Raw genomic sequence first — 25,654 nt, forward strand, 5'->3', positions numbered from 1 at the left:
ACACATGTTCATACTGGTGAAATACATGTATACACTCTTGAGATCACTTTCACCACATGTACACCAGTGTTGATATAAGCCTATAATAACACCTATTGATTAGAGACTGACTGCCACAGCCGCCTCATCCATACTCTTATTGATGACATTACTAGTAAAAGCTCAGTGGTATATGATAATACAGCCAAGCTCGATCTTTCGTGCAATGATGGATACGGTTAATAGTATGAACCGTCGTCATCATCATCATCAGCAGCAGCAACGTCTAGATTCTATTCTTGTACCAATGCCCGCTCCCTTTGTATCAATTGGCTGCCAGTCTTTTCCAGCCACACGAGCAAAACTTCATATTCCAAATGTCTCTCTATTATAATTTTGTTTTGCTTTCTCTTACCATTGTCATTTTGTTAGTTTATATATATATATATATATATATATATATATATATATATATATATATATATATATATATATATATATATATATATATATATATATATATATATATATATATATATATATATATATATATATATATATATATTTTTTTTTTTTTTTTTTTTTTTTTTTTTTTTCATTTATTTATTTATTTATTTATCTATCTATTTTTTGACGTGTCAGGGATACTGGGCAAGGGCACAGGACAAAAACGGTCCGAGAAGATAAAGGCCGCTCAACTGGTCGCTTCTAAAGTCAGTTTTAAAAAAATTGACTGAACTAGTTCCAGAGGTGACTTGATACTCCTTTCCTGTTCCTCTGTTGTTTGTGTGACGCATGACTGAATTATTGAGACATTTCATCAAACTACATCTTTACGTACTATAGCATTTTGTTTTCTGGAAAATACGTTCTGCGTTTTATTTCTAAGGCAATTCATGATTACTTGTCTCTCACAGGTACATTCGGAATTATATTACGCGATGGGAAGATCAACATAACATTTCTATTATTACTCTTGAAACTTCATCACAGCAAAGTAAAATTAAAACATACTGCAGCACATCGAAAAAAAAAAAAAAAATACCCGTCCATTGTGCGAGGTGCAGCATGTAGCGACTGAATCTGTGAATACCTCACATGACTCACACTGAACAGCTGCCGCCGTGACGTGCTGACAACATAATCCAGCCTGATCTGCATGACGTAATTTCAGGAGGATCAGACTGGAAAACACTGACGTGAGGCAGTCCCTGATTAGAACTTCTTCCAATGTGACACGTATGCCAGCACACCCTGAGAAGGCAACTGCTTGACTTGTAAAATGCAGTAAATTTCGCTTGTCACTTTTATTTTTATTTATTTATTTTATTTATTTATTTCATTTGTTTATTTATTTATTTTTTTATTTTTTTCGTGCGTTAGCCATTCACACCATCCATCATTACAGCTTGTTAGTCCGTTACTTATACGAGGTTCGTGGATTAAAAAGTCGAAGTGAACTATTTCAATAAATCACGACAATTATAGCTTATGATTGCATTTTATTTTTAAAGCATAATTCAAAGTGAATGGGAAAGCCATAATGAGTGTGTAAAGCGTCTGCCTTTATAATTCTCATTATTGGGTAAATCAAGAAGCAGTGCAGTGCTTGGGCACGTCTGGCGAGGCCACCTAAGTATAGGAACATCATGACACGTCCTGAATTAGCACGGGAGATATTTACCCTTTCACTACGATATGCAACAATTCACTGCACTAGAAGCAATGTAAGAAGTCTTGATCAGCACTTACAAGAAAGAAGAGGTTTAACAAGAATACATTTTGCAATCTCTAGGCAGTATAATGTGTGAAGGTGGCTGTAGAACAAGAAAAGATGTATCAGAGTGGTTACCGATTAAGGAAAGATGTGCCAAATACCACTGAAAGGGTTAAAAAGAACACGTTAGAATTAGATGGAAAAATACAAAAAGTACATTGGCATATATCATAACATTCAACACGTTCAGAGGGAAACATTCACTATTAGGTAGTACTTACTTCGAAGCCATTTTGGGAGCAAATAGCAGCCACGTCGTCACACAAAATGCTTCTGGGTTCATATTCTCCGTCACACATGCCAAACAACACACAACACACGGCCACTGCGAGCACTGCCCCCCACCACTTGTCTCTACGACCCATCATCTCTGCTGAAACACGACACACTTGGTGATGACAACACTTCCACAACGTATATGGAGTTCACAATAACTAATGATGCTGTTAATATTTGTGAAGCTTTTGTTGTCCACACTCGAATTTCAAATAATGTTTCGTGTTAGGTAATGCAATAGGTGTCCACATCCCTTCGGAGAGAGAGAGAGAGCGAGAGAGAGAGAGAGAGAGAGAGAGAGAGAGAGAGAGAGAGAGAGAGAGAGAGAGAGAGAGAGAGAGAGAGAGAGAGGAAAGAAATATTTGCAACGTTTGTGACACACACACACACACACACACACACACACACACACACACACACACACACACACACACACACACACTCATGCACGCACGCACGCACCGCTGCTCGCCACACTCGCCTCCACGTCCCTGTTGTGTGCGTGTGTGTGTGTGTGTTGTAAATGTGTGTGTATTGTCCTTCTCCATTAACTCGCCGTGACTCCATTTCCCACTAGTATTGATAAGATAACAGATAATGAGCAAGTCAGATATGTTTTTTTATCACTTGTCAACTTGGAATGTACATAGGTGATACGAGTTTAATTTATCCTTTCTTTGCTCCCCAGTGTTGCAAGATAGATATTCATACTGGTCAATAAGTGTATATAAGTGCTACATTCCATCACTTACATTTCGCCTACGTGCGCTGAGCGGAGAGCAATGGGATACCAGTGATGAAATAATGTTTTTTATTATGGTAACACTGCCGATAAAAGTTAATCAGGTTACAGCAGAACAGATACACACTTGCTCTTGTGCAATGTAACCCTTCCTGGTATATGACACCAATAATAATAATAATAATAATAATAATAATAATAATAATAATAATAATAGCACACAGATAGATGGATGGATAGATAAATAAATAGACAGATATTCGTATGCGCATATGTGAGGAATGGCTGAAAAAAAAAAAACATTGCCCTCTGACTTCTCTTTCTTCCTTTATTATTTTTATCATTTATTTATTATTTTTTTATTTATTTTTTTTTTACTTGGAAATTTTCTGATTCAATATGTATTCCCTTATACGGAACTGGTGCGTTGGTGCAAGTCAGAACAGAAACATGAACATTTTCTTCACTTCAGGAGGTCGGGAGGACGTGCATAATAGTCGTCTGCGTGGTGTTCCTCTCCCAGCCAAGTTCTCACACAAAACCATGGCTGTATTCAGAAACGCTTTGCTCTCTCACCACGACTATCTTCAAAGGCCACAGAGGTGACTAGCCGAATTCTCAAGAGTATTTTTTCCTGCTAATAATGTAGAAATCTCGCCACTATAACCGTAAATAAAACATCCTGAAAAACCCGTGTCACTTCAGCTAGAGCCTTTTGAATGTAATGGAGATGAGGCGCAGAAATGTTTCAGAATACGAGTCTTATGGACCCTTGCTGCTGTTTTGTGTACACACGAGAGCAGTGTCATCATTAATGCTCAACATTTGCAACCTTCACCCCAGCCTCCGGAGCGGTGGCCTTAACTTTATAGGTGATTATTTCATCGTCATAGTCGCTGTCGATGTTCACGCCTCCCTGCACCACCCTTATGACGGTCGGCTTCCCCCAGCTATTCTGCAACACAGGAGAAAACCCGCCATTATTCTCGACGTCCATCATTCGTGGAGTAGTAGCAGTAGTAGTAGTAGTAGTAGTAGTGGCAGTAGTACTAGTGGTAGTAGCAGCAGTAGCAGTAAGCATTATGATAATGTGTACTTTATTTTGATCTTTTGTAAAACACAACGAAGAAACTTGCTTTGGACTGAGTTTGTATAAAGTTGTTCAAAGATGTTATATTTATAAGACCACAATAAAACAGACCCGCACTTCCATACATTCAAGACTGAATAAGAAATGAACGAAAAGCTGTAAATCTGTCTTGCTTTAGTTCTTGTAAAATATAATTCTAAACAGTTTAGTGAGATCTCAATCTAAAGCAACTTAAAGACTAAGTAAAGTAACCACATATTATTATTATTATTATTGTTATTATTATTATTATTATTATTATTATTATTATTATTATTATTATTATTATTATTATTGGTACTACTATTATTATTGTTACTGTTACATCAAATCGTCTTCTAGTGTGGACGCAACATTTGGTTTCTCTATATACACAAAAGGATGAGGCAGAGAAGTGAGAAATAAGTAAAATGCTGCTGCCTTGCTATCGGCGAGTAATTTTTTTTTTTTTTTTTTTTTTTTTTTAGTTTTTTTGGCATCTGACATTTATTTCGTAATGACATTTCATCGAGATCCTACTCTCTCTCTCTCTCTCTCTCTCTCTCTCTCTCTCTCTCTCTCTCTCTCTCTCTCTCTCTCTCTCTCTCTCTCTCTCTCTCTCTCTCTCTCATAAGTGGTTGAAAAAGCAAGCGTGTAAATTAAATTCTTTCTTTTTCTCCTACATTCATCCGGCTTGGATTATTTGAAGAGAGGAGTAGCAAGACACACCTAAATAAGCCACTGAATAAGCCAACCCGAGTGAAAACCTTTCCTATTTATTTCAGTTTTTTGGGGGATAGAGGATCGAGAAGTGGCAAAGCGTCAACTATACGTAGACGTTTTTTTTACTTTAAATGAGAGAGAGAGAGAGAGAGAGAGAGAGAGAGAGAGAGAGAGAGAGAGAGAGAGAGAGAGAGAGAGAGAGAGAGAGTTGCTAATGTTACGATAATTTACTCGCTCCCAGCAACAACTATCATGCACGAAATAATGAAGCTGCCAACGTCAATAGACTGACTGAGAAATTTTACTTTAAACAAATGAGGCGTAAACAAATGTTGCTATCACCCCAAAGTAAACAGTAGCTTTGCCGTGTCACAATCATCCATATCGCCCCATTTCACTTTTTTATGTTAATCAATTCATATTTTACATGTATAGGAGACTAGGAAAGGGTACTGAAACACAAGAGCATAGTAAACAACTGTTCTTCAAAAATGAGTCACTGAAAAGATATTTTGCAGAGGCCCAGTGTATATGGCTGCTGCGATATATATATCAAGTGAACAAGAGTCATAAGACAAGAGAGAGAGAGAGAGAGAGAGAGAGAGAGAGAGAGAGAGAGAGAGAGAGAGAGAGAGAGAGAGAGAGAGAGAGAGCGCACAATGGAGGAAATAATTGAAAATCCACTGTTCACGAATGAATTATTGCATCATTAATATACAATTATACCTGCATACATTGGCACAACGCCTGCATGCTTATGACAAACCTTTAGTTTGGCATGAAACCACTTCCACCGCCACCACCACCACCACATCATCACATGCTTCACTATTATCGATGCAAAGCAGACCTCAACAGTTAATGAGGTCATGTCAATTGCGCAGTGGTCCATCCTTGACAGAGTAAAAAACAATGAAAATACTCCCACAGTGTGTGTGTGTGCGTGTGTGTGTGTGTGTGTGTGTGGGATTACCTCACCGTCAGTGGGTAAGCCTGCAGGGCATCTGGGAGTTCCGTCACCACACCGAAGGCGCCCATGGCAAAGCTCAATCCATCCTGTCCGGACGCACCCCCTTGCTGCGCCTGTCGATTATGAAATAAACACGTAATGCACAAAGGAGAAATATTTCAGCCATATGAACCGTAATGGTAGTACATAAGAAATTTCAATTACATTATTTTCTTTCTTTTTGAGAGAGAGAGAGAGAGAGAGAGAGAGAGAGAGAGAGAGAGAGAGAGAGAGAGAGAGAGAGAGAGAGATTTGTTTCCATGCACCCAAGTTACTTGCAAGAGAATGACGTGTCACTGAATATAGTGAGCTCTTGCCTGATGGGTGAGTGGAGTGAAGGCCAGCAGGAAGCTCGTCAACCAGAGGATGCTTGCGGTGAGGTCCCTGATTCCCATTATCACTTGATTAGCTGCACCGGACAAAGCATGAGTAGTGCAATAGGAACTGGATATGTACGATCATCTCAGCATATAAATGTACAATGTGAGGATACTCATGTAACACGTCATGGATCCTTATAAGTTATCTGGATGACGCAAACCCGCTGTCACCTGTGAAGTGGCACGGGAGCGGAACCACGAGTGTGAGGTTCTCCTTCATACAATGAACATCACATCCCAAACTGCGCCTCTTGATGAAAGTGGCATTTGAAAGACAAAACATACCTTCAGCCTATACCAGGTGAGGTAACCGAGCGGAGAATGTGGCAACCGGATGACGGCAGTATACTGATAAAAGCTGTTGTAGTTGTGCCACGCAGTGCACCGAGGCCTAACACCTGCAGTCTTCGCCGCAGGTGTTCTCTGTTGTAGTGACACTTGCATTCACCATTTTGATTGGCACTGACAACGAGGTGAATAGTTAATATAGCATGTGGCAACATAATAACTGCGCCGTACTCCCTGCTCCCCGCCCACTCATGTAGCCCACTCACCTCTGCATTGAAGTTCATGTTAACGCAAACTCTTTTCTTAATTTTATCTTAACTTTTACGAAAGAAAAAAAAAATGCAACAAGAATGAAATATGTCTTACTGAGGATACATGTATAAGCATTGATAAAGAAAAAAAAAGGGGGGGTGGGGGAATTCGGATGTTTATAGTAGTAAATTTCATTAATTTTACTACATAGTACAGTGAGAAAATAAGGATTAGAGTAAAAGAATTGTAATAATATAAGCTTATATTAATGTACATAAGTAGTAACTAGAATGCAGGGTGCATTCAAGGAAACGAAGTGAAATCTAGTAAGAGGTAGGGAAAAAAAATGTTTGTTTGATTTCTGACCATTGTTATAATATACTGTACATTTTACCTGTTAATTAGGGCATGTGAATGAATATTGAATCCCACTATAGCAGTATCCGAGTGAACATTCCTCACGTAAACAGTGCGAGGAGACACACAAACATACAGACGGACAGACAGTCAGTCAGTCCCGCAGCGCCTCCGTGACAGCCAGCAGGGTGGAGCACGCCAGCCCTGCATTTTGACCTCTGCCCCACCACTTTCCCAGCCGAGTGTTAAATGTTAATGAGCAGTGCAGTGAGGTGATGTGAGTCGCATGACACAGCGTCCGTCATGCCCGTGGTGCTCGACAGACTGCCCCTGCCTAACCTGACTTGGTACACGGGCCTCAGTGTGGTGCTGCTCGCCTGTTCTGTGTACTATGCTGGCGTCCAGGTCACTCTCAACCCCAACTGGAAGGAGAGACTGCTGGAGAAGACTACCGGCAGCGATGATGAGGTGTCCCTCTATCACGTCAGCGGCGGGGGTCATGAGGCCCCCGGGGGTGAGGGGCGCCACATGACCCCATATCTCATCCCAGAGGTCATCAGTTTCATGTTCCACGAGCCTCTCTGCATTTGGGTAAGGTTACTGTAGTGCTAACTCGGTGGTCCATGCTGACAGTGATTTATCCAGTCACACAAACATATTGACATGTTGCATCAGTGACCTTTGTATGTGTATTACATAACGTGAGTGCTTCATGCTCATTGGAATGATGAATATCTGGAATCATGCACATCTCACATTGCTGGATGAAGCTATTTTGTCTCAAGGATTTCAATATGCTTTGAATGAACTTGCCAGTTGTATCCAAAAGAAATAAATTTTGGTTTATCTGTTATTTATTTTTATTTATTGATTATTATAGTTATTATCATTATTACTCTTCTAATTACCATATTTATTTATTTGTTCATTTTATTTTTCACCAGCCATCCATCCCCAGCCAAAAACTACTGATTTCCAATCAAATCAAAAGCCAAATCAAACAATCAAAACCTGTCTTTTTAAACCTCAGTATTAACTTCATAACCCTCTGGAGCAAATGGTCTCACAGTGCACGTAACCCTGTGGTGCTGTCAGCCTTGCGTGGCCCCTGGCAGCCCACATGTGCTGTCTTGCTTAAACTCCGAGCACTCACAGGTTATCTTGAAAACAAGTGATTTTTGATGGAAGAGCTATTAGCAAAGTGTGAAAAAAACAAAACTTAGCAGGATAATATATTTTTTTGTCTGCTGGTGTAAGGTGGTCATAATTCTAGACCAGTAGTATCAGTAATGTACAATGATGGTTTAGTGAGCTTTGTTATCATTTGACAGAAAAGCACGAGCCATAACTAGCTAGGATGACACTTCCTTGCTGCATTTTTTATATATGTCAATACCTTTTTTCATTACAGGGTCTAACAAGTCAGTATGTACTCATCTATTCTGTATTATTGCATGTGTGAGTTTTGGTGGTATGGAAGAGCTATAAATGCTGAGAAATACTAGAATACATATCATGTTACTGGAGAATTGTGGTTCCTCTGCTCCGACCGCTAATGAACGGAAGTGCAGTACAGGCAAGAAGGTTACCATGGATTAGATTGTATGTGCTATTTTAAGCATGGTATTTTAAGCCAGTAGGGATTGATGCTCTTGGCTCATAACCAAGTGGACATGGGCACAGGAACTGGGCCAGGTGGAGATAGTTTGGGCTCACCTCCTTTTATGTTGTGTAGCTAACAGTGAATAGGCATTTGATATACCTAAGCTGAAGAGTTTTTGAGTTTGTGATCCTGCAACCTCGCAAAGACATCCTGAGCTACTGTGGCAAGGTAGTACATGATTTATTCCTCCTTAGATATATGACTGTTTTTCTGTAGTGGACTTGTGCATATTGACAGTGATAATGGTAATGGGGTAATCTGAGGTTTCACTCAGTGTATGCTTTTTCTCCATGTGAGTACCTACCTGGTGGAAAAGCAGTGGTGGGGAAATAGAAAAGGTATACAAAATCATTGAAAAATGCCAGTTCCCCATCAGGTTCTCAAACTTTTTGATTACAGGTAGAGAATAAATGAAAATGAAAGTACTGTAATATGTATATTACACACCACAAACAATTGCTCATCACTAAAGAAGAATGGGGTATTTTGAAAACTAAACTTCATAACTTGCCTAAACAGTTGGTAGTGAACATATGTTGTACCTCAGTTGGTAGAGAACATTTACCTCAATTGATAGGAAACATTAACTCAGTTGGTAGGGAACATTTTCCTCACTATCAGCAAGTGTCACACTGCTGGTATGGCACACAAATATAATTAGTGGCCAGGGAGATGAACTTCCACTGGATATTTCATTTTTCAATTGGCTGAAGGATTGATTGTAAACCATTGCATGTCTTTTTCAACAAAGTGCCTTATTTCAACACTCCATGTTGCTGTTTGATTTGTAGAGCTTGAATTCACCCAGGCTTTTACTGATTGCCTCAGAATTTGTTTCTGTGTGTCACTTTGCCATAGATTACATACACACCCCCACAAGCAGGGAGATACTCTGTTACTCATGTTCCCCTTAGAGCTTGTTTTTGCTGCAGCCAGCTTTATATAGGGTGTGGTTAAGGGTGGTGTACTCCTCTGTGAGTTGTGGCTTACACCCTCTTGCTACATAATTTAAACCATCTCTCACAGTGCTATGCTAGTACAGGCAAAGTCCAGTTCATAAATGTTAAATTTACAAATTTTAGCCATTAAAATCAATATAATTTTGTCCTTTGTCTTGATTTGAAAATAAATTGTTTGTATTCACAGATAAAGGTTCAAAATAATTTACCAGAGGAATACTGAAAAATTCCTTAAATGAAAAATTCTAAACTTTTGGTTGATTCAGATTTATGGACATTTTGAATTTACAATTTTTAAGGAATATATGTAAAAGGTACACTAGCCAAGAGCAAGAAAAGAATGAAAAAAGGCCCACCAAGAGTGTTAGCCCCCCAAAAAAAGAAATGACTAAAGGATCAGCCAAAACTGGAGGATAAATGTCTCAAAACCTCTCTGTTATGAGGAGAAATACAGAAGCAGGCAGGGAGTTCCAGAATTTACCAGAAAAGGATTTAATGATTGAGAATATTGTTAACTCTTGCACTAAAGAGATGGACAGAATATTGGTTAGAGAAAATAGAAAGTCTTGTGTAGCAAGGCCACAGGAGAAGGGGAGGCACTCAACTAGCAAGATCAGAAGAACAGTTTGTGTGGAAATAGTAGTAGAAAATAGCAAGAGATGCAACACTGCATTAATGAGAGGTGCTGAAGACAGTCAGTCAGAGAAGAGGAGTTGATAAGATGAAATGCTTTTCATTCCACCCTGTCTAGAGGAGGAGTGTGAGTGCAACTCTCAGTACATGTGAAACATACTCCATATATGGAGGGATAAAGCCCCTGTACACAGTTACCAGCTAGGGGGGTGAGAGTGAGAAAAACTGATAGACTTGACTCAGAATGTCTAACTTTATAGAAGTATGTTGTTATGAAAATAATGTTTTCTGCTCAGGATGCCTTGTGACAAGAATGCCTTCTCTCTCTCTCTCTCTCTCTCTCTCTCTCTCTCTCTCTCTCTCTCTCTCTCTCTCTCTCTCTCTCTCTCTCTCTCTCTCTCTCTCTAAACACAACATGCATGCATATCATGCTCAGCATCCTTTATAATTATGTACATCAGGTGAATCTCTTGTCTTGAAGACTTGAATGATAAGATATCTTCAGATATAACACATCAATATCCTGTTGTTCCACATACTTTAGAAATATATATATATATATATATATATATATATATATATATATATATATATATATATATATATATATATATATATATATATATATATATATATATATATATATATATATATATATATATATATATATATATATATATATATATATATATATTAAAGTGGTACCTTGATTTACAAGTGCACCAACTTATGAGTTTTCCAGGTTACAAGCTGTTGCTTGGTTGATTATTTGCTTTGAGTTGCGACCCAGAATCTGAGTTATAAGCGGGTTTCAGATATGCTGCCCCTAGTTGTCACAGTGAATGCCACAACATCCACCCAGCATTCCTCATCTCACTCATTAATTCACACACACACACACACACACACACACACACACACACACACACACACACACACACACACACACACACACACACACACACACACACACACACACACACACACACACACACACACACGCAAGTATATGAGGTGCCTAATTCAGGAAGTCAATAAGTGGCACACATAAAAAACTGAGAAAATCACATTCAGAGTTTTACAGTGTTCAAAATGGTATATCTTTGAATGAAACCAACTACACAATTTTGATGGGTAATGCATGAAAATGTAGTCTATAGAGTGAGCCAACTGAAAATGCCATATTTTATCAGTATTTCAAATGATAAAACAATAAATGTGGCTTTCTTCAATTTGAGTTTGACTGCATTCACTATCATATCTCATAAAAAAATCAATAATAAATCAAATACTTTAGTAATGCAATGAAACTCATACATAATGCTAAAGAATATTGTTGGGTACAGGCAACATATAAGAAAGCATAGAATCTGATAGAAGAATGATAACAGGATAAAATAGAACATAGGTGTACAGCATGAACTGCGCAATAACGGTGAAAAAAAAGAATATTACATAATTTTCTACTTCCAAGAAAGTGTAATTAGGTTTACTTACACAACATTTTGTAGGTTTAGGGAGTATTGGAAGTGTAGGTAGCATAAGTTACACATCATAATCCAGGAGATCATTATCTACATCTTCCTCTTCCATTTCTCCAGGCTTTTCCGCATCATCTCCTTGGAAATTAAAAATCCCCTCGTAGTAGTCATTATTGCTTGAGGGAATGCATTGGAGGAGAAATTCAATGACTCTGGTCTTCTTAGACTTGAGCATGATGGGTGGCTGGTACTTAGGAGTTATTACAACCTTGGCAAGATCAAAAGAAGAGGGCTTGTAATTGGCACAACCTGGCATCAGTTTCACTGACTGTAAGGGGTCACCATATCCATGAGACAACTGGTAACCTTCTCTGAACTGCAACTTGAAGAATAATATTCTGCATTAGGAAAATAAGAGGGGCTGACGAGGCTTCTGATATGTTATGTGACCTTGCAGAATGCCATAATCGAGGAAATCCAACCTTTGCATATGGATAACCAGGTTACTGATGTGCACAGCAGTCTCAATCAGCTTGCAGTACCCTTTGAAGTCATAGATGTCTGCTAATTTCCTGAAATTCTTTTTAAATATGGCTGACTGTCACATGGGATGTAGCTGTGCCCAGGGATGAGGTAGTAGTGGGTCACCTCATGCAGCCTCTTACTGTGAAGCTCTTCCAAGTATGTTGACAGCATGATGTTTATGTTTTTATTTTGGCTGCCACAGTTATCACTGAAGGCTACAATCCTTCCAGAGTCTGCTCTCTCATATTTCTCATTGATCCAGTTTTTCAGATATGACACGACCTCAAAATAACCGTCTCCCTGTCACTTCATCCCACATGCAGAAGGTGCTTTTCCCTGCCTTGATGTTGCTTATGCACAAATTATACATTCAGATCTTGCACTTGTAGTAAGCAACATTTGTCAGCAGGCGTGGAATGGGAAGTGTTTGTTGAAGGTCAAGGCATATGACGTGAGTGTCATCATCAGCATTCATACCTATGTCTTTCAGTAGCTGCTGATCCTGTCTTGCCAAAGATGTATGTGCCTGTAATTCTTTCTCCAGACTTGCTTTGTTGTCCTCTGTGTTTTGGTGCTCTGCAAGCTGGATTGCAGTCTTAAGGGAGTCACATTTGGAGCAGATATCAATCTTTGGTGGCTTGAAGGAGAGATTTTTTGTGGGGAAGACTTTTCTGTAAAGACTTTCCTTCACAACCTACTCATTATGATGGTTGTCCTTCATCCCTAGAATGTAAAAGTGATACATTTTGCTGATGATCAGGTGTATATCAGTTTTCTTATCTTTTATTTTTTATTTATTTACTATTTATTTATTTATTTATTTATTTATTTATTTATTTATTTATTTTTGTAAGAGAGACTCAGGCCAAGGGCAACAAATTCCAATAAAAAAAAGGCCCACTGAGATGCTGGTCCCCGAATAGGGTCCAAAATGGTAGCCAAAAATTGAAGGATAAGTGTCTTGAAACCTCCCTCTTGAAAGAATTCAAGTCATAGGAAGGTGGAAATACAGAATCAGGCAGGGAGTTCCAGAGTTTACCTGAGAAAGGAATGGATGATTGAGAATACTGGTTAACTCTTGCATTAGAGAGGTGGAAAGAATAGGGATGAAAGAAAGAAGAAAGTCTTGTGCAGTGAGACCACTGGAGGTGGGGAGGCATGCAGTCAGCAAGATGAGAAGAGCAGCTAGCATGAAAATAGTAGTAGGAGATACCAGGAGATGCAACTTTACGGCGATGAGAAAGATGCTTGAGACAGTCAGTAGAGGAGAGGAGTTGATGAGATTAAAAGATTTTGATTCCACTCAGTCTAGAAGAGCGGTATAAGTGCATATATATATATATATATATATATATATATATATATATATATATATATATATATATATATATATATATATATATATATATATATATATATATATATATATTTTTTTTTTATTATTATTTATTTATTTATTTTTTTTTATGATGACTGTTTAAGATTACAGTATGAATGATTTTGAAATAAGGCTCAAATATGTTGGTGAAGCTTAGTGTACTCGAGGCATAGTGAATTAATTTGACAAACATTTGAGTTTTGTTCATAGTTGCCCCTTACATGGACCCTGAGTGATTACTATTGCATTTTATCAATGGTAAAGCAATGAGTTCATCTTTTTCAGCCATTGTCATTCAGGGCACCATGAATTGAGCTTGTGACTCAGAAATCTCCATATATAAATGTTACTTATGACACCGTCAGATCATCAATAGAATTTGTCATCCTGTATATGTTGCATCACTTAATGGTTACCTGTTGGCAGCTTGCCATGCTTCACATATTTAATGATTTTTTATGCTGAGGTGTCTTGACACAGGTACTCATAAAACCTTTATCCACCATTCATTCAACTTCAGCTAGAAAAATACCAGTAGCAAAAATCAGTAATACTCTTTAGCATTAAATGAAGTATTTATCAGAAATGTAAGACAGTGGGTAAATCAAGGTCTTGAAAGTAAGACACTAGACTGGCAGTGGTGAAGTTGATCCAACAAGTGTGGAGTTGCAAGCTGTCATAAGATTGAAACCATCTGTGATGTAATGTAGGCAGTTGAATCAGATTAGTTTGGTCATGTGGAGATAAAGAATTAGTACACTGGGTGAGATGTGTTGGACATTTTGAAGTATGAGACATGATATTAGTTAGAAGAAAGGAACTAGGAAACATAAAACATGACAGGCACAGTCTATAATGAACATTGTTTATCATTTAAGATGAGGATGACCTGTTCTCTCTATGTACTTCTGCTGGCTTTTGAAAATAGGTTAAATGGGGAGGGTTACTGGTGAAGTGGATTATGCCATAATCACATCTGCATGATAAGTTAATGTTGGCTAAGTTAGTGTAAGACATAAGCTTGTGCCTGCTTCATTTCCTTTAATCTTCACTCATCCTGATAAATTGTACTAATATTAAAGTTTAAATGATTTTCTTTCATATAGATTATTAACTACCTAGTGTGATTATTTTGTTAGAGACATGCACTACAGGAAATGTATTTTTCTGTGATGAACTGAGACTGATTCAAGGTACACCTTCCACAGACTCTGATCAACATAGCGTACTGTGTCCTTATCCTGCTTGGCACTCTCATCCAGCGCCTGGTGTTTGGGGAGCTGCGTGTCTCAGAGCAGCAGCACATCAAGGACAAGTTTTGGAATTTTGTATTTTACAAGTTTATTTTTGTCTTTGGTGTGATGAATGTGCAAGCCATGGATGAAGTTGTTCTGTGGTGTTCCTGGTTCAGTGTCTTGGGGTTCTTGCATCTCCTTGCACAGCTCTGCAAAGATCGCTTTGAATATGTGAGTACCTTTAGTTTATTTTTTTTAATTTTTTATTTTTTATTATTTATTTATTTATTTTATTTATTTATTTTTGTTTATTTTTATTATTATTATTATTATTATTATTATTATTATTATTATTATTTTATTTTATTTTATTTATTTATTTTATTTTATTTTTTATTTGTTTTATTTATTTATTTATTTATTTATTTTATTCATTTTTATTTTATTTATTTATTTATTTATTTATTTATTTATTTATTTATTTATTTTACCAACTGCAAGCTTTGATTTTTCAAGTCATAATGACTTACAGTTAATGATGACATTTTCTATGTGATTATTAATTAGTGATGAATCTTTCTAGCTCTTCAATATAATGAAAAGAAGTTTTATAATTTTTAAAGTAATTAGGATGGTAAAGAAACAGTAAGTCATGTAAAGATTTCATGCACAGTAAACCCTCTCTTATTTGAACACATATAGCAAGAAATTCAAATAATGCTGCCCGTTTCAGGCATAGTTTAAGTTTCTCAACAACTTTCCATTATCTGAACTAAAGTTCAGATTTTCAAGGCCTTATTATACTGTACCTCCATTTCTTTTGATTGGTGCAGTTCAACTGGTAAGCCAAGTCATCAGGCACCAGTAACATGTTATCTCATCACCACTACTTTTCTTCCTCCTCCAGAAAGTATTTACTTCTCTCCCCTTTGCTTCCAAAATAGGAAAATTTGGTTTTACATTATCTTTCTTCAACCAAGGTCTCCCTCATGTTAGTTCAAATTAGAGAGAGCTTGTTGCAATAGTTTTAAAAGCTGCTGAAATAGAAAAAAGAGATGTAAAACTCAAGAAATATATATATCAAACTGGCATCAGTACTGCAGTACAATTTTCTGGTATTTTCTATTTTGTATATCTTCTGTCATGATGAGATACTCATTATCACTGAAAATCTGCTATCATGGCTTCTTACCAAGTGGTAAACCTATCATTTCAGTGATGGCAGCACCAAAATGAAAGTAATGAGACAGGTGTTTATAAACATATAATGACAAGGCTTCCTTGTGACTGGTTAATGTGCTTTTAAGATTGAATGTTTGTAGTTGCAAGATGAGTCTCAAAGGAAGTATTTCTCAAACTGGGTGTTGTGGTACCATGGAGTGCCACAGACTTACCATGGATTTTGTCTTGGCTATATGGTCTTAACGTACATTTGTAAGATACCATTTGCAGAAGTATGCCTATAATTATTATTTATTGTAAGAAGGTACTCGCTCTGATATTGTTTGTCAGCTGATGTGGTGCACCTCTTTTTCAGTCTTGTCAATTCAGTGTTTTTTCTTCTAGACCTGCATTTGTAAATCCTAAGTTGATATACTAGTAATTCTACTGATGAGTTCATTGTTTGTATACTTGGGGATGTACTATACATTCATTTTGACCTGAGTATGGATAATAATTTTAAATTATTAATGAAAGCTATCTAAGCAGATGTGATTGCATCTAAAAACTAAGTTGATGTGAGGAAGGTTATATTAGTGAGGGGATGCCACAGGAAGGGTTACATAAGTGAGGGGATTCCACAGAAAGGGTTACACAAGTGAGGGGTGCCACAGAAAGGGTTACACAAGTGAGGGGTACCACAGAAAGGGTTACACAAGTGAGGGGTGCCACAGAAAGGGTTACACAAGTGAGGGGTGCCACAGAAAGGATTACATGAGTTCATGGTGCCACAGAAAGAGTTACACAAGTGAGGAGTGCCACAGAAAGGGTTACATCAGTGAGGAGTGCCACAGAAAGGGTTACATTAGTTCATGGTTTCACCACAGAGAAAAGTTTGAGAACCACTGCTCCAGGGTTACCTTGTCAATAGTCAAAATCTTGAGTCAGGGAATGCTAAAAACTTTGTTAGGTAGTTTGTGATTTCTCTGGCTGCCTTCTGTACAGTGGGGATCTCACTCAGTTTTATAAGTAGGTTTTGTGATGAGTAAGAGACATTATGGGATATTTAACTATATTCAAAATAAGAAATTAAATTAAATTCCTTGTCCTGTAACCAATATTTTCTCTTTCCCAATGAATCAGCTGTCCTTCTCAGCCACCACCCCACGCCGCACACACATCCGCCTGTTGGGTCTCCTCAGCATCATCCTCACTATAGCCACATTTTGCCTCTTCATATGTGTGGTGGTTGGCTGTCACTCTGGCTTCAACACCTTTGCCTTCATGGTTGCTGAGGTAAGAGTTGAGGTTGCTTTGAAAATATTTCAATGTATGTTTGCAAGTTTAGTTTAAGGGAATTAAAGTATTTATAGCAAGTATTAAAGGTCAAGAAACTATAAAATCTTTTATAATGTTGATTTTATAATGATATTCTTCTTTTCTTCTGGTAAAGAACTATGCATATTTTTAGAATGGCAGTTGATTGTTGCCTCCATAACATGCCTTGCTAATAACATTTGATCTTGCAATCAAGAAATTTTCTTAAGATGCATAGTCATCCTTAATTTGGCCTTGAAATCTGGTTTTACTTAAAACTTACTGCATAAAACTTTCACACCAACTCCTTTGCAAGACATGAGAAAAAAAAATTTTGGTTTTGTGATTGAAGTTGATGGATTATAATTTATTTCCTTTTTTTTATGGAATTTTCTTATTTCTAAGTTTGTATTCCATAATATATATTATTGATAATGTTTTATGTTTTGACATGTGTATTTTAGATATACTATATGGCTTAGCCAGTATTTATACCTTTTAGTTTTATTTATTTATTTATTTATTTATTTATTTATTTATTTATTTAATCATTTATTATTCATTTCAGCCATGTAATCTCTTTGTGAGTATTCTTAGAAGTAGGCACAAGTATATAGATAAAAGAGTATAAACTCAGCTTCCCTAATAAATTGTCAATATTTGTAATAGTTTGGAAGAATAGTCTGTATACATATACTGCAGGAACAACTTTGGCCGAGTTGGATAAAAGTAAATATTGACACAGCAGCTAGAGGTTTGCTTCTGTTCTGTACACTTCAGATAAATATAGAATGAAAACTGAGTGCTAAACATTTGTTTGTGATATTCAGTCAGCTAACTGTTTACATCTATATGTCAATTATATCCATGGCATGTTGACACTATCTTCTTATGGATTCTTTGAAGATTTTAATTTTATTGTATTTATGTTTTTATTCTTATTTATTTATTTATTTATTTATTTGTTTATTTATTTATTTATTTGTTTTGTTATTGAAGACTTGTTTTATTGTAGTTATATATTTATTCTTATTTATTTATTTATTTAAAATTTCATTTTATTATTTTTTATTTTTTATTTTTTATTTAATTTCATTCATTCATTCATTCATTCATTTATTTATTTATTTATTTATTTATTTATTTTTTTTTTTGCATTATTAACTAGAAATTTGTTGAGGTGTATAACATTTCTAAACATTTCTCTGGTTGCAGTGTATACTCCTGATTGTCCGAACTCTGTATGTAATCACCCGCTACTGTATCTACCTCTGGGACGTTACCCATGAAGGGTTGTGGGAGAAACGTGGTAAGAAACCCTTGAATGTAAAGATTTCTCAACAGGATAATGATGGACAACAAAATTAGGTGCTTGGTCATAGGTTGAATATATATAAGGTGGATGCCACAACAAATTGATCCTCACAATCAGATTTTTTTGTCTCTATATAGAAAAGAAAAATGCAGAAACATTAGAGCATGCGCTAACCTTGTGCTTGTCTCCCCAGGGCGTTATGTGTACTTTACTGAGCTGGTGTTTGAACTGAGTGAGTTGGTGATTGACATGGTCCATCACATTCACATGCTGGTGTGGGGTAACATGTTCCTCACCATGGCATCTCTAGTGATATGCATGCAGTTGCGGCTCCTCTTCTACCAGCTCCAGCACAAAATCAAGTCTCATCGGAATTACCTGCGTGTGCTTCAGCTCATGAACATGTGAGAATCTTTGTACTTCTTAGTGCTGGACCTTTTCTCTATCAATATGAGATATGTCTGAAAAGGATTCATTATGGTGTTATGTACAGTAAAATCCCTCTCATCCGTCATTCGAGTATCCGGCAGCTTCAAGTATCCGGCACATTTTTCCCTGAGCCTTAAAATCAATAAAAAAATCAATGTGTACTCATAAAATCAATTAAAATTCCCACGCAAGGCATACTTTGTCCCCTCGCCACCAGAGCGCACTGCTTCGCGCCACCCGCGGCCCACTGCACTGTGTTTACTCAGTGACTCAGTCCCGCGTGTGCACTGTTTATCGCCTGACGCCTTCATCATGCCTAAAGTTGTAGAAAAGAGGAAGCGTGTTGTGCTTACACTTAAGCAGCTGATCAGATCAACTGCTCATTAAGATCAGCTGATCTTTGTTATGGTAAGATGCGTGAGTGTAGGGTGGTGATTGTGGACATAATTTCACTTCTATTCAAGTATCGTGCAATATTCAAGTATCCGGCATGTTGGCGGTCCCGTTGATGCCGGATAAGAGGGATTTTACTGTAGTTTAGTGGATACAGCCATTTATTATCACACATATTTGCTTTTGTGCTAAATATATCACAAGGACTTATTTTCATTTTTAGTTTACAATAACTTGTTTTATATGCTATGTAATTTTGATAATATGCATATTCACATATACCAAATTAAAAGTTTAATATTAAGTAGAAAACAATGTTGTTTTACTTGAATATTGTAAGTAGCTAGTTGTGATATTCACATTAATCTTACTAGTATATGTTTAGGGTTTGTGTAATGCTTGTTTAAAAGGTAAATAAATAAATAGAAAAAGTACCAAAGAGAAGGCATTAGTATCATGATAATTACAGTAATATGCCTTTGTTTGCACTGGAGCATTGTAATGAGGAATCATTAAAACTTCTTGATATATTAATGAAAGTCATTCTAATAGCATGATTCATAGTGTAGTCCATTTAATATATATTATGATCTATTTGTTTCCTCTTTCAGTTTGAGTACTGTATTGCATGTTTTAAGGGTGGATTGAAATTCTGAATAATTCCTTATGCAAGGTACCCTGAGGTGAGTGGTGCAGACATCTTGGCTGAGGACAGCACATGTGCCATTTGCTGGGAGCACCAGGAAACTGGCCGTTGCCTCCCTTGCTCCCATGTCTTTCATGCATCCTGCCTACTAGCATGGCTACACCAAGATCTTTCATGTCCGACATGTAGGCACAAGTTACATAAACTAGAACCTGTGAGTATAAGTATATTCATGTTCCAGGTTCGATTTTTTATTTTAGCTCTCTGATATATATATACAAATTGTTGAGTTTTTTTTTGCTTGTCAAGAGAGGCTGTAAATTCTTTATATTAATTTATGTAAAATGGGTGTTTATAGTGTTTGACATGGTATGGAGGCAAGAAGTATTAGATGAGTGGCAAAAGACAGTTATTGTACCCTGACATAAAATAAAGATTGTATTAATGAATGTAATATTGTATGGGATAAGTTTGCTTATTGTACCAGAAAAAGTTTCTGGGAGTCTAAACTGGAAATAAATGAGGTGATATTTAGCAAGAACACAATTCTTCAGTCAGAATGATTGTAGAGTATTTAGGAAAGAGTGAAAAGTTGCGTGCAGCATTCATGGACTTGGAGAAAACTTATGATAGGGTTAATTGAGAAGCTATCTGGAATGTTCTCAAAATCTATAGTATAGGAAAGATAGTATAAAGAATTAAGACTATATAGGGAGACAAGTATTTGTGTGAAAATGGAGAGACAGAAACTGATAGTGAATGCATGAAAAATTAAGGTGCTGTTTTTTTTAGGGAAAGAAAGCAAAGGTGTGTGATTTTAGTCTACCTTATAGGTTGAGTGTGCCAGCAGTAGCAGTGTATGAGATGGTGGTGGGAGGAAAGAGAATTGAGCAGGTGAATGAGTTTAACTATCTTGGGACATTGTTATGTAAACATGATGAAATGGATGGAGAAATTAGACAGAAAGGTGAAGGATTTGGATGTCACATGCAAAGGTTATGGAAAAGAGAAATGAGTCTGAGGTTTAAGGAACTGCATTTTCCTGCCAGCATTGGCATATGTATCAGATATTTTGGTATGGAATAGTGCACTGTAGTGAAGAGTGCATGATATGAAAATGAGTTATCTCAAAGGAAGAATGTGGAGTGCCAGGATAGCAGGATAAGAACAATGAGAATATGTATGAGAGATGCAGTATGAATGCATGTGTAAATAGAGTGAAGTGTGAAGTGGTAGAATGTCTTAAAAGAAATACATTGAGATAGTTTTATCATATTTAGTGTGTTACAAGCATGGGTGGAAGTTGGTTGACTAGGGATGTATTGTATCCTTTCTTGTAGCATAAGGTAGTGAAACGAATATGAGATAAAACTTATAATCATTATTAAACTAAATGTCCACTACCTGAAGCCGATACAACTACCGATGTGAATACGCAGTTAGCCCTTTATCTATTCACCAGACCTATCGTGAAATATTTAAAGGCAAGGTCGCCGTGCACCCACCAGCAGATACTCGTGAGATAAACTAAGAAGTGACAAAAACGAGTTTGAATGATGTGGTTATGTATGTACGAGTATGTCAATGGGTATGTACGCCTGAAAACAACTCTTAACAAGTCAGAAACAGTGATTACTTAACTAGCAGTTATGTTAACATACTAATGACATACCAGTTCATAAGATACCATTCTGGACAGGCCCCCAATACATATTTCAAGCACGGATAGAAGTTGGTTGACTAGAGGTGTGTTGTACCCTTTCTTGTAGCATAAGGTAATGAAATGAGTATGAAATAAAACTTACAATCATTATTAAACTAAATATCCACTACCTGAAGCAGGCATAGCGTGTGCAACTTATTTAGGACACAGTGATCCCACTTGGGTTCAATTAAGTATGTGCAGTTAACATAACATATACAAGCTATTAAGCGATAAAGGAAACCAAAGGTGACAAAACATATACAAGTTAATAAGCAACAAAGTGAATGTAACATGTACCATAAATAAAGGAAAACAAATATATACCCAAAATACAAGACAAATATAAGCAGCTTAGGCGTTTATGTAATGAAGAGTGTGAGTTTACGCGTGTGAGTGTTCATGTTTGTGTTCGTGTTTGTCACGTCTTCTTCTAACTCACATCGATGTAACTGAATCCAGCAGGAGGGAAGATGGTTCTAACTGTGAGAAGCGAGTGAGACTGACGAGGCATGGAGGTGAAAGTCAGTCGTCAGCTCGGTTAGCTCAATCGAAATGCGAGTCAAGACATGTTTCCAAAGCTTCATCCTTAATGATACTGCCACAATGTGGTCGAGATGGTATATGAAGCCGATGGTTAGTTGGAGAGATTAGTGGTTGGTGAGGCAGGTACGAGGGCCATAATAAGTGAATGAAGAGGGAAGAGTTCGTAATGAAAGTGTAAATAAAATAAGAGGAGAAGGTCACTCGGAAGTTCTAAGGATAAGGTAAAGAAGCTCATGTGCAAAGGAGATATGAAAAGAGGCAGAACACTTGGACAAACAAGAAGGGAGTGTTTTGATAGGTAGAAGTGGAGGCTCCTCTGCCACCCCCCCTGCAGGAGATGCCTGGAGGGAGTGATGCATTAGAGATACGAATGAGTAGAGAGAAGTGGCTTTTCAGTTTTTAGATTTAAGTAGTTGCACTGAAAACTAGTGTTGTACCATTAATATGTCAAATTTGGCATTTTATTTTTGTTTATTTATTTATTTTCTAGGAGATTATGTCAGCTCATTGATTTTAAGCATATAGACATTTATGCTTATATTAAGTTTTATTAAGGGAGTTATTATTTGATCCAACAGAATGAGACTGCATCACTACTGGATGGCTTGTTGCCCACTGGTGAAGAGAATGGCCTGGGTCAAGACAACAGAGTCAATGATGCACATGGGGCAGGGAGTCCCTTCCCCTCTCCTGCTGCACCCGAAGGTTCTGGCACTCCGGGTTGGCGCTATGTCTCCTGGCTGCCCAGTTTTAGTGTTGAGCAGAGCCACACACAGCTCCCCCGACACCAACAAGCCAGTGCACAACCTGCATCAACATCTCAATTGGATGGGCTTGCTAGACAGGTTTGGAGTCACATGTTACTTGGTGGAAGCTTGTATTTCATTGAGTCATAGGTTTATTTTTTTTTGTGCTAATATTTTGTAATTTCCTTTTTGTTTGTAGTAGCAAGGAGGCCAGAATAAAAAAAAAAAAAACACATTCATGAAATATCTTTCAGGTGCAGCAGATGTTTCCTGATGTTTCTTATTCACATATTTTGGAGGATTTGAGGCACACCCATTCCTTAGAAGTTACAATTGACAACATTTTAGAACAGCGCTTGGTTAATCCTCCACCAATGTTCACCTCTCATAATAGTCACAGGTATGTTGATATCCTTGATTAGGGATATTTTGTCTGTCTAGTGTTCATTTTAGATTATGTATTTTCTTAAATGTCATACTCTTTATGAATCTCTAGAAATCTATCAGTTACTGGCAACTGTTAATAAGGAGTGATCTAACTCTTCTGTAAAGACATGAAATTTGAGATGTCTAAGTGATGGAAGTGCTTAGCCCTGACTTTAAAATAGCCTGGCTGAAAATTGACCTAAAGTTGTGTAGGGAGTTAGAGGAGGATCAAGCTTCAGGAAATAGATGTGAGTTATCTCTTTCCTTTCAAGACTGATGCTAAATGTCAAAAACTTTTAAGATCCATTGTTGCTTTGCCAGCTGAACCCCATGCAGAATGTGAATAGTGTTTGCATACATTTTGTTCATAAGATCAGTGTACAGTGACTGCAATGAAAGATGAATAGTGCAAAGGAAGAACATAAATGACACTCCTGTTCTTAAGAGAGAGAGGAAGGGTGGAAGACTGAGAGGGATAGAATATGTAAGAGTGTAAAGACAGGGACAAATGGAAACTTCCTTCATGGCTTTCCTATCAAGGGAGTTCTAAGGATTGATATCAGAATTGATCAGATTTAGGTGATAAGTTTCAGACCACTTACTGACTCAGCCAATTAGCATGGCCTCAGTGAGGACTGTATATGTCCACCAGCATCAGAATTTTTTATTTTCACTTGCTTCCACAGGGTACAGGGGTAACTTAGCTATCTTCAAAATATATTAGTTAATTGCAAAAAAGTGTTAAAATATTAATGCATGCTCGTAATAACAAAATTTCTACTTGGGCATAATGAAGTTATCTTTATTTTTAATATTAAATCATCAATACCAAAATAATTTTCTCAAAATATGTAGATATAACAATGGTTCTGCAATTTTTATAACTTTTTATTTCAAACTCAGCCTACCTAAAAGTCTTGGATTTTACTGTCACATCTAGTCTGTGAAGTTGTTAACTAAGATTAGAATGTACCATCATGGGCAAGGCATATGAAACACTAAAGTTTTAACCTTATGTTCCGATGTATACATAGAAAGAACATAAATCCTTACCTGTTTATTGATACTGAATCCAAGACATTATATTACCTTTGTTAATAAGTAGCTAGGAGTGTACTACATGTTCTGAGGTCTTGTGACATTTGCTGGTCATACTGTTTTTGGTTTGCTAGAAAATATACCTTACTGGAGGCAGAAATTTGGGGACATAAATTTATTTTCTTTATATTGAACAGATTAAGTGGAAATGCATGCTTAAGTATCAAAATTAAAGCATGCATCAAGAAATACTACCATCTGCTAGTAAATGATGATAGATTTTCCAGTTTTTTTGTAAGTAGCATATTTTCAAGCAATAATTAGAACTTGGAATTTTTTCATTTTTTTTTTATGCAGGAGGGATACTGGCCAAGGGCAACAAAAATCCAATATATATATATATATATATATATATATATATATATATATATATATATATATATATATATATATATATATATATATATATATATATATATATATATAATAAAAAGGTCACTGAGATGCCAGTCCCAGAAAAGGGTCCAAAGCAGTAGTCAAAAATTGAATGATAAGTGTCTCGAAACCTTCCTCTTGAAGGAATTCAAGTCATAAGAAGGTGGAAAAACAGAAGCAGATAGGAAGTTCCAGAGTTTACCAGAGAAAGGGATGAATGATTGAGAATACTGGTTAACTCTTGCATTAGAGAGGTGGACAGAATAGGGATGAGAGAAGGAAGAAAGTCTTGTGCAGCAAGGCCATGGCAGAAGGGGAGGCATGCAGTTAGCAAGATCAGAAGAGCAGTTAGCATGAAAATAGCGGTAGAAGACAGCTAGAGATGCAATGTTGTGGCGATGAGAAAGAGGCTGAAGACAGTCAGTTAGAGGAGAGGAGTGGATGAGACAAAAAACTTTTGATTCCACCCTGTCTAGAAAAGCAGTATAAGTGGAACCCCCCCAGACATGTGAAGCATACTCCATACATGGACGGATAAGGCCCTTGTATAGAGTTAGCAGCTGGGGGCTGAGAAAAACCGGCGGAGACATCTCAGAACGCCTAACTTCATAGAAGCTGTTTTAGCTAGAGATGAGATGTGATGTTTCCAGTTCAGATTATAAGTAAAGGACAGACTGAGGATGTTCAGTGTAGAAGAGGGGACAGTTGAGTGTCATTGAAGAAGAAGGGATAGTT

General features: G+C 36.9%; 3 protein-coding genes across 9 annotated transcripts in view; 1 reads left to right on the forward strand and 2 right to left on the reverse strand.

Moving 5' to 3' along the window:
- Positions 1-2,539, reverse strand: part of LOC135101258 (uncharacterized) — an 11,704-nt gene extending 9,165 nt beyond the window's left edge. Inside the window, exons 1-2 of the mRNA XM_064004951.1 lie at positions 2,514-2,539; positions 1,978-2,129 (exon numbers count right to left, since the gene is read on the reverse strand). Coding sequence (XP_063861021.1) covers positions 1,978-2,124 — 147 coding nt within the window. The 5' untranslated portion in view covers positions 2,125-2,129; positions 2,514-2,539. The remainder of the gene's footprint in view (positions 1-1,977; positions 2,130-2,513) is intronic.
- A 290-nt stretch (positions 2,540-2,829) lies between these two features.
- LOC135101260 (uncharacterized) lies at positions 2,830-7,067 on the reverse strand. 4 transcript variants are annotated; one of them, XM_064004958.1, is made up of 4 exons: positions 6,929-7,067; positions 5,932-6,023; positions 5,584-5,688; positions 2,830-3,729 (listed from the first exon to the last, which is right to left on the reverse strand). In XM_064004958.1, exons 2-4 carry the CDS (start codon positions 6,007-6,009, stop codon positions 3,586-3,588), a joined length of 327 nt encoding a protein of 108 aa, XP_063861028.1. In that variant the 5' UTR covers positions 6,010-6,023; positions 6,929-7,067; the 3' UTR covers positions 2,830-3,585. The 4 variants fall into 4 exon arrangements, with proteins under 4 accessions (XP_063861028.1, XP_063861027.1, XP_063861025.1 ...); XM_064004957.1 differs by lacking the exon at positions 6,929-7,067 and adding an exon at positions 6,280-6,420; XM_064004955.1 differs by lacking the exon at positions 6,929-7,067 and adding an exon at positions 6,166-6,298.
- Positions 7,068-7,174: 107 nt separating this feature from the next.
- Positions 7,175-25,654, forward strand: part of LOC135101257 (E3 ubiquitin-protein ligase AMFR-like) — a 47,847-nt gene continuing 29,367 nt past the window's right edge. For all 4 annotated transcript variants that reach the window (XR_010269177.1, XM_064004948.1, XM_064004947.1 and 1 more), the window contains exons 1-8: positions 7,175-7,482; positions 14,739-14,996; positions 17,070-17,222; positions 18,459-18,552; positions 18,752-18,962; positions 20,054-20,240; positions 22,853-23,119; positions 23,275-23,420. Coding sequence is in view for 3 of the 4 variants with exons in the window: in XM_064004948.1 (XP_063861018.1) it covers positions 7,195-7,482; positions 14,739-14,996; positions 17,070-17,222; positions 18,459-18,552; positions 18,752-18,962; positions 20,054-20,240; positions 22,853-23,119; positions 23,275-23,420 (1,604 nt within the window). In the remaining variant the exon portion in view is untranslated. The remainder of the gene's footprint in view (positions 7,483-14,738; positions 14,997-17,069; positions 17,223-18,458; positions 18,553-18,751; positions 18,963-20,053; positions 20,241-22,852; positions 23,120-23,274; positions 23,421-25,654) is intronic.

The sequence above is a fragment of the Scylla paramamosain genome, chromosome 6 (genome assembly GCF_035594125.1).
Source record: "Scylla paramamosain isolate STU-SP2022 chromosome 6, ASM3559412v1, whole genome shotgun sequence".
In the NCBI taxonomy this organism is placed as follows: domain Eukaryota; kingdom Metazoa; phylum Arthropoda; class Malacostraca; order Decapoda; family Portunidae; genus Scylla; species Scylla paramamosain.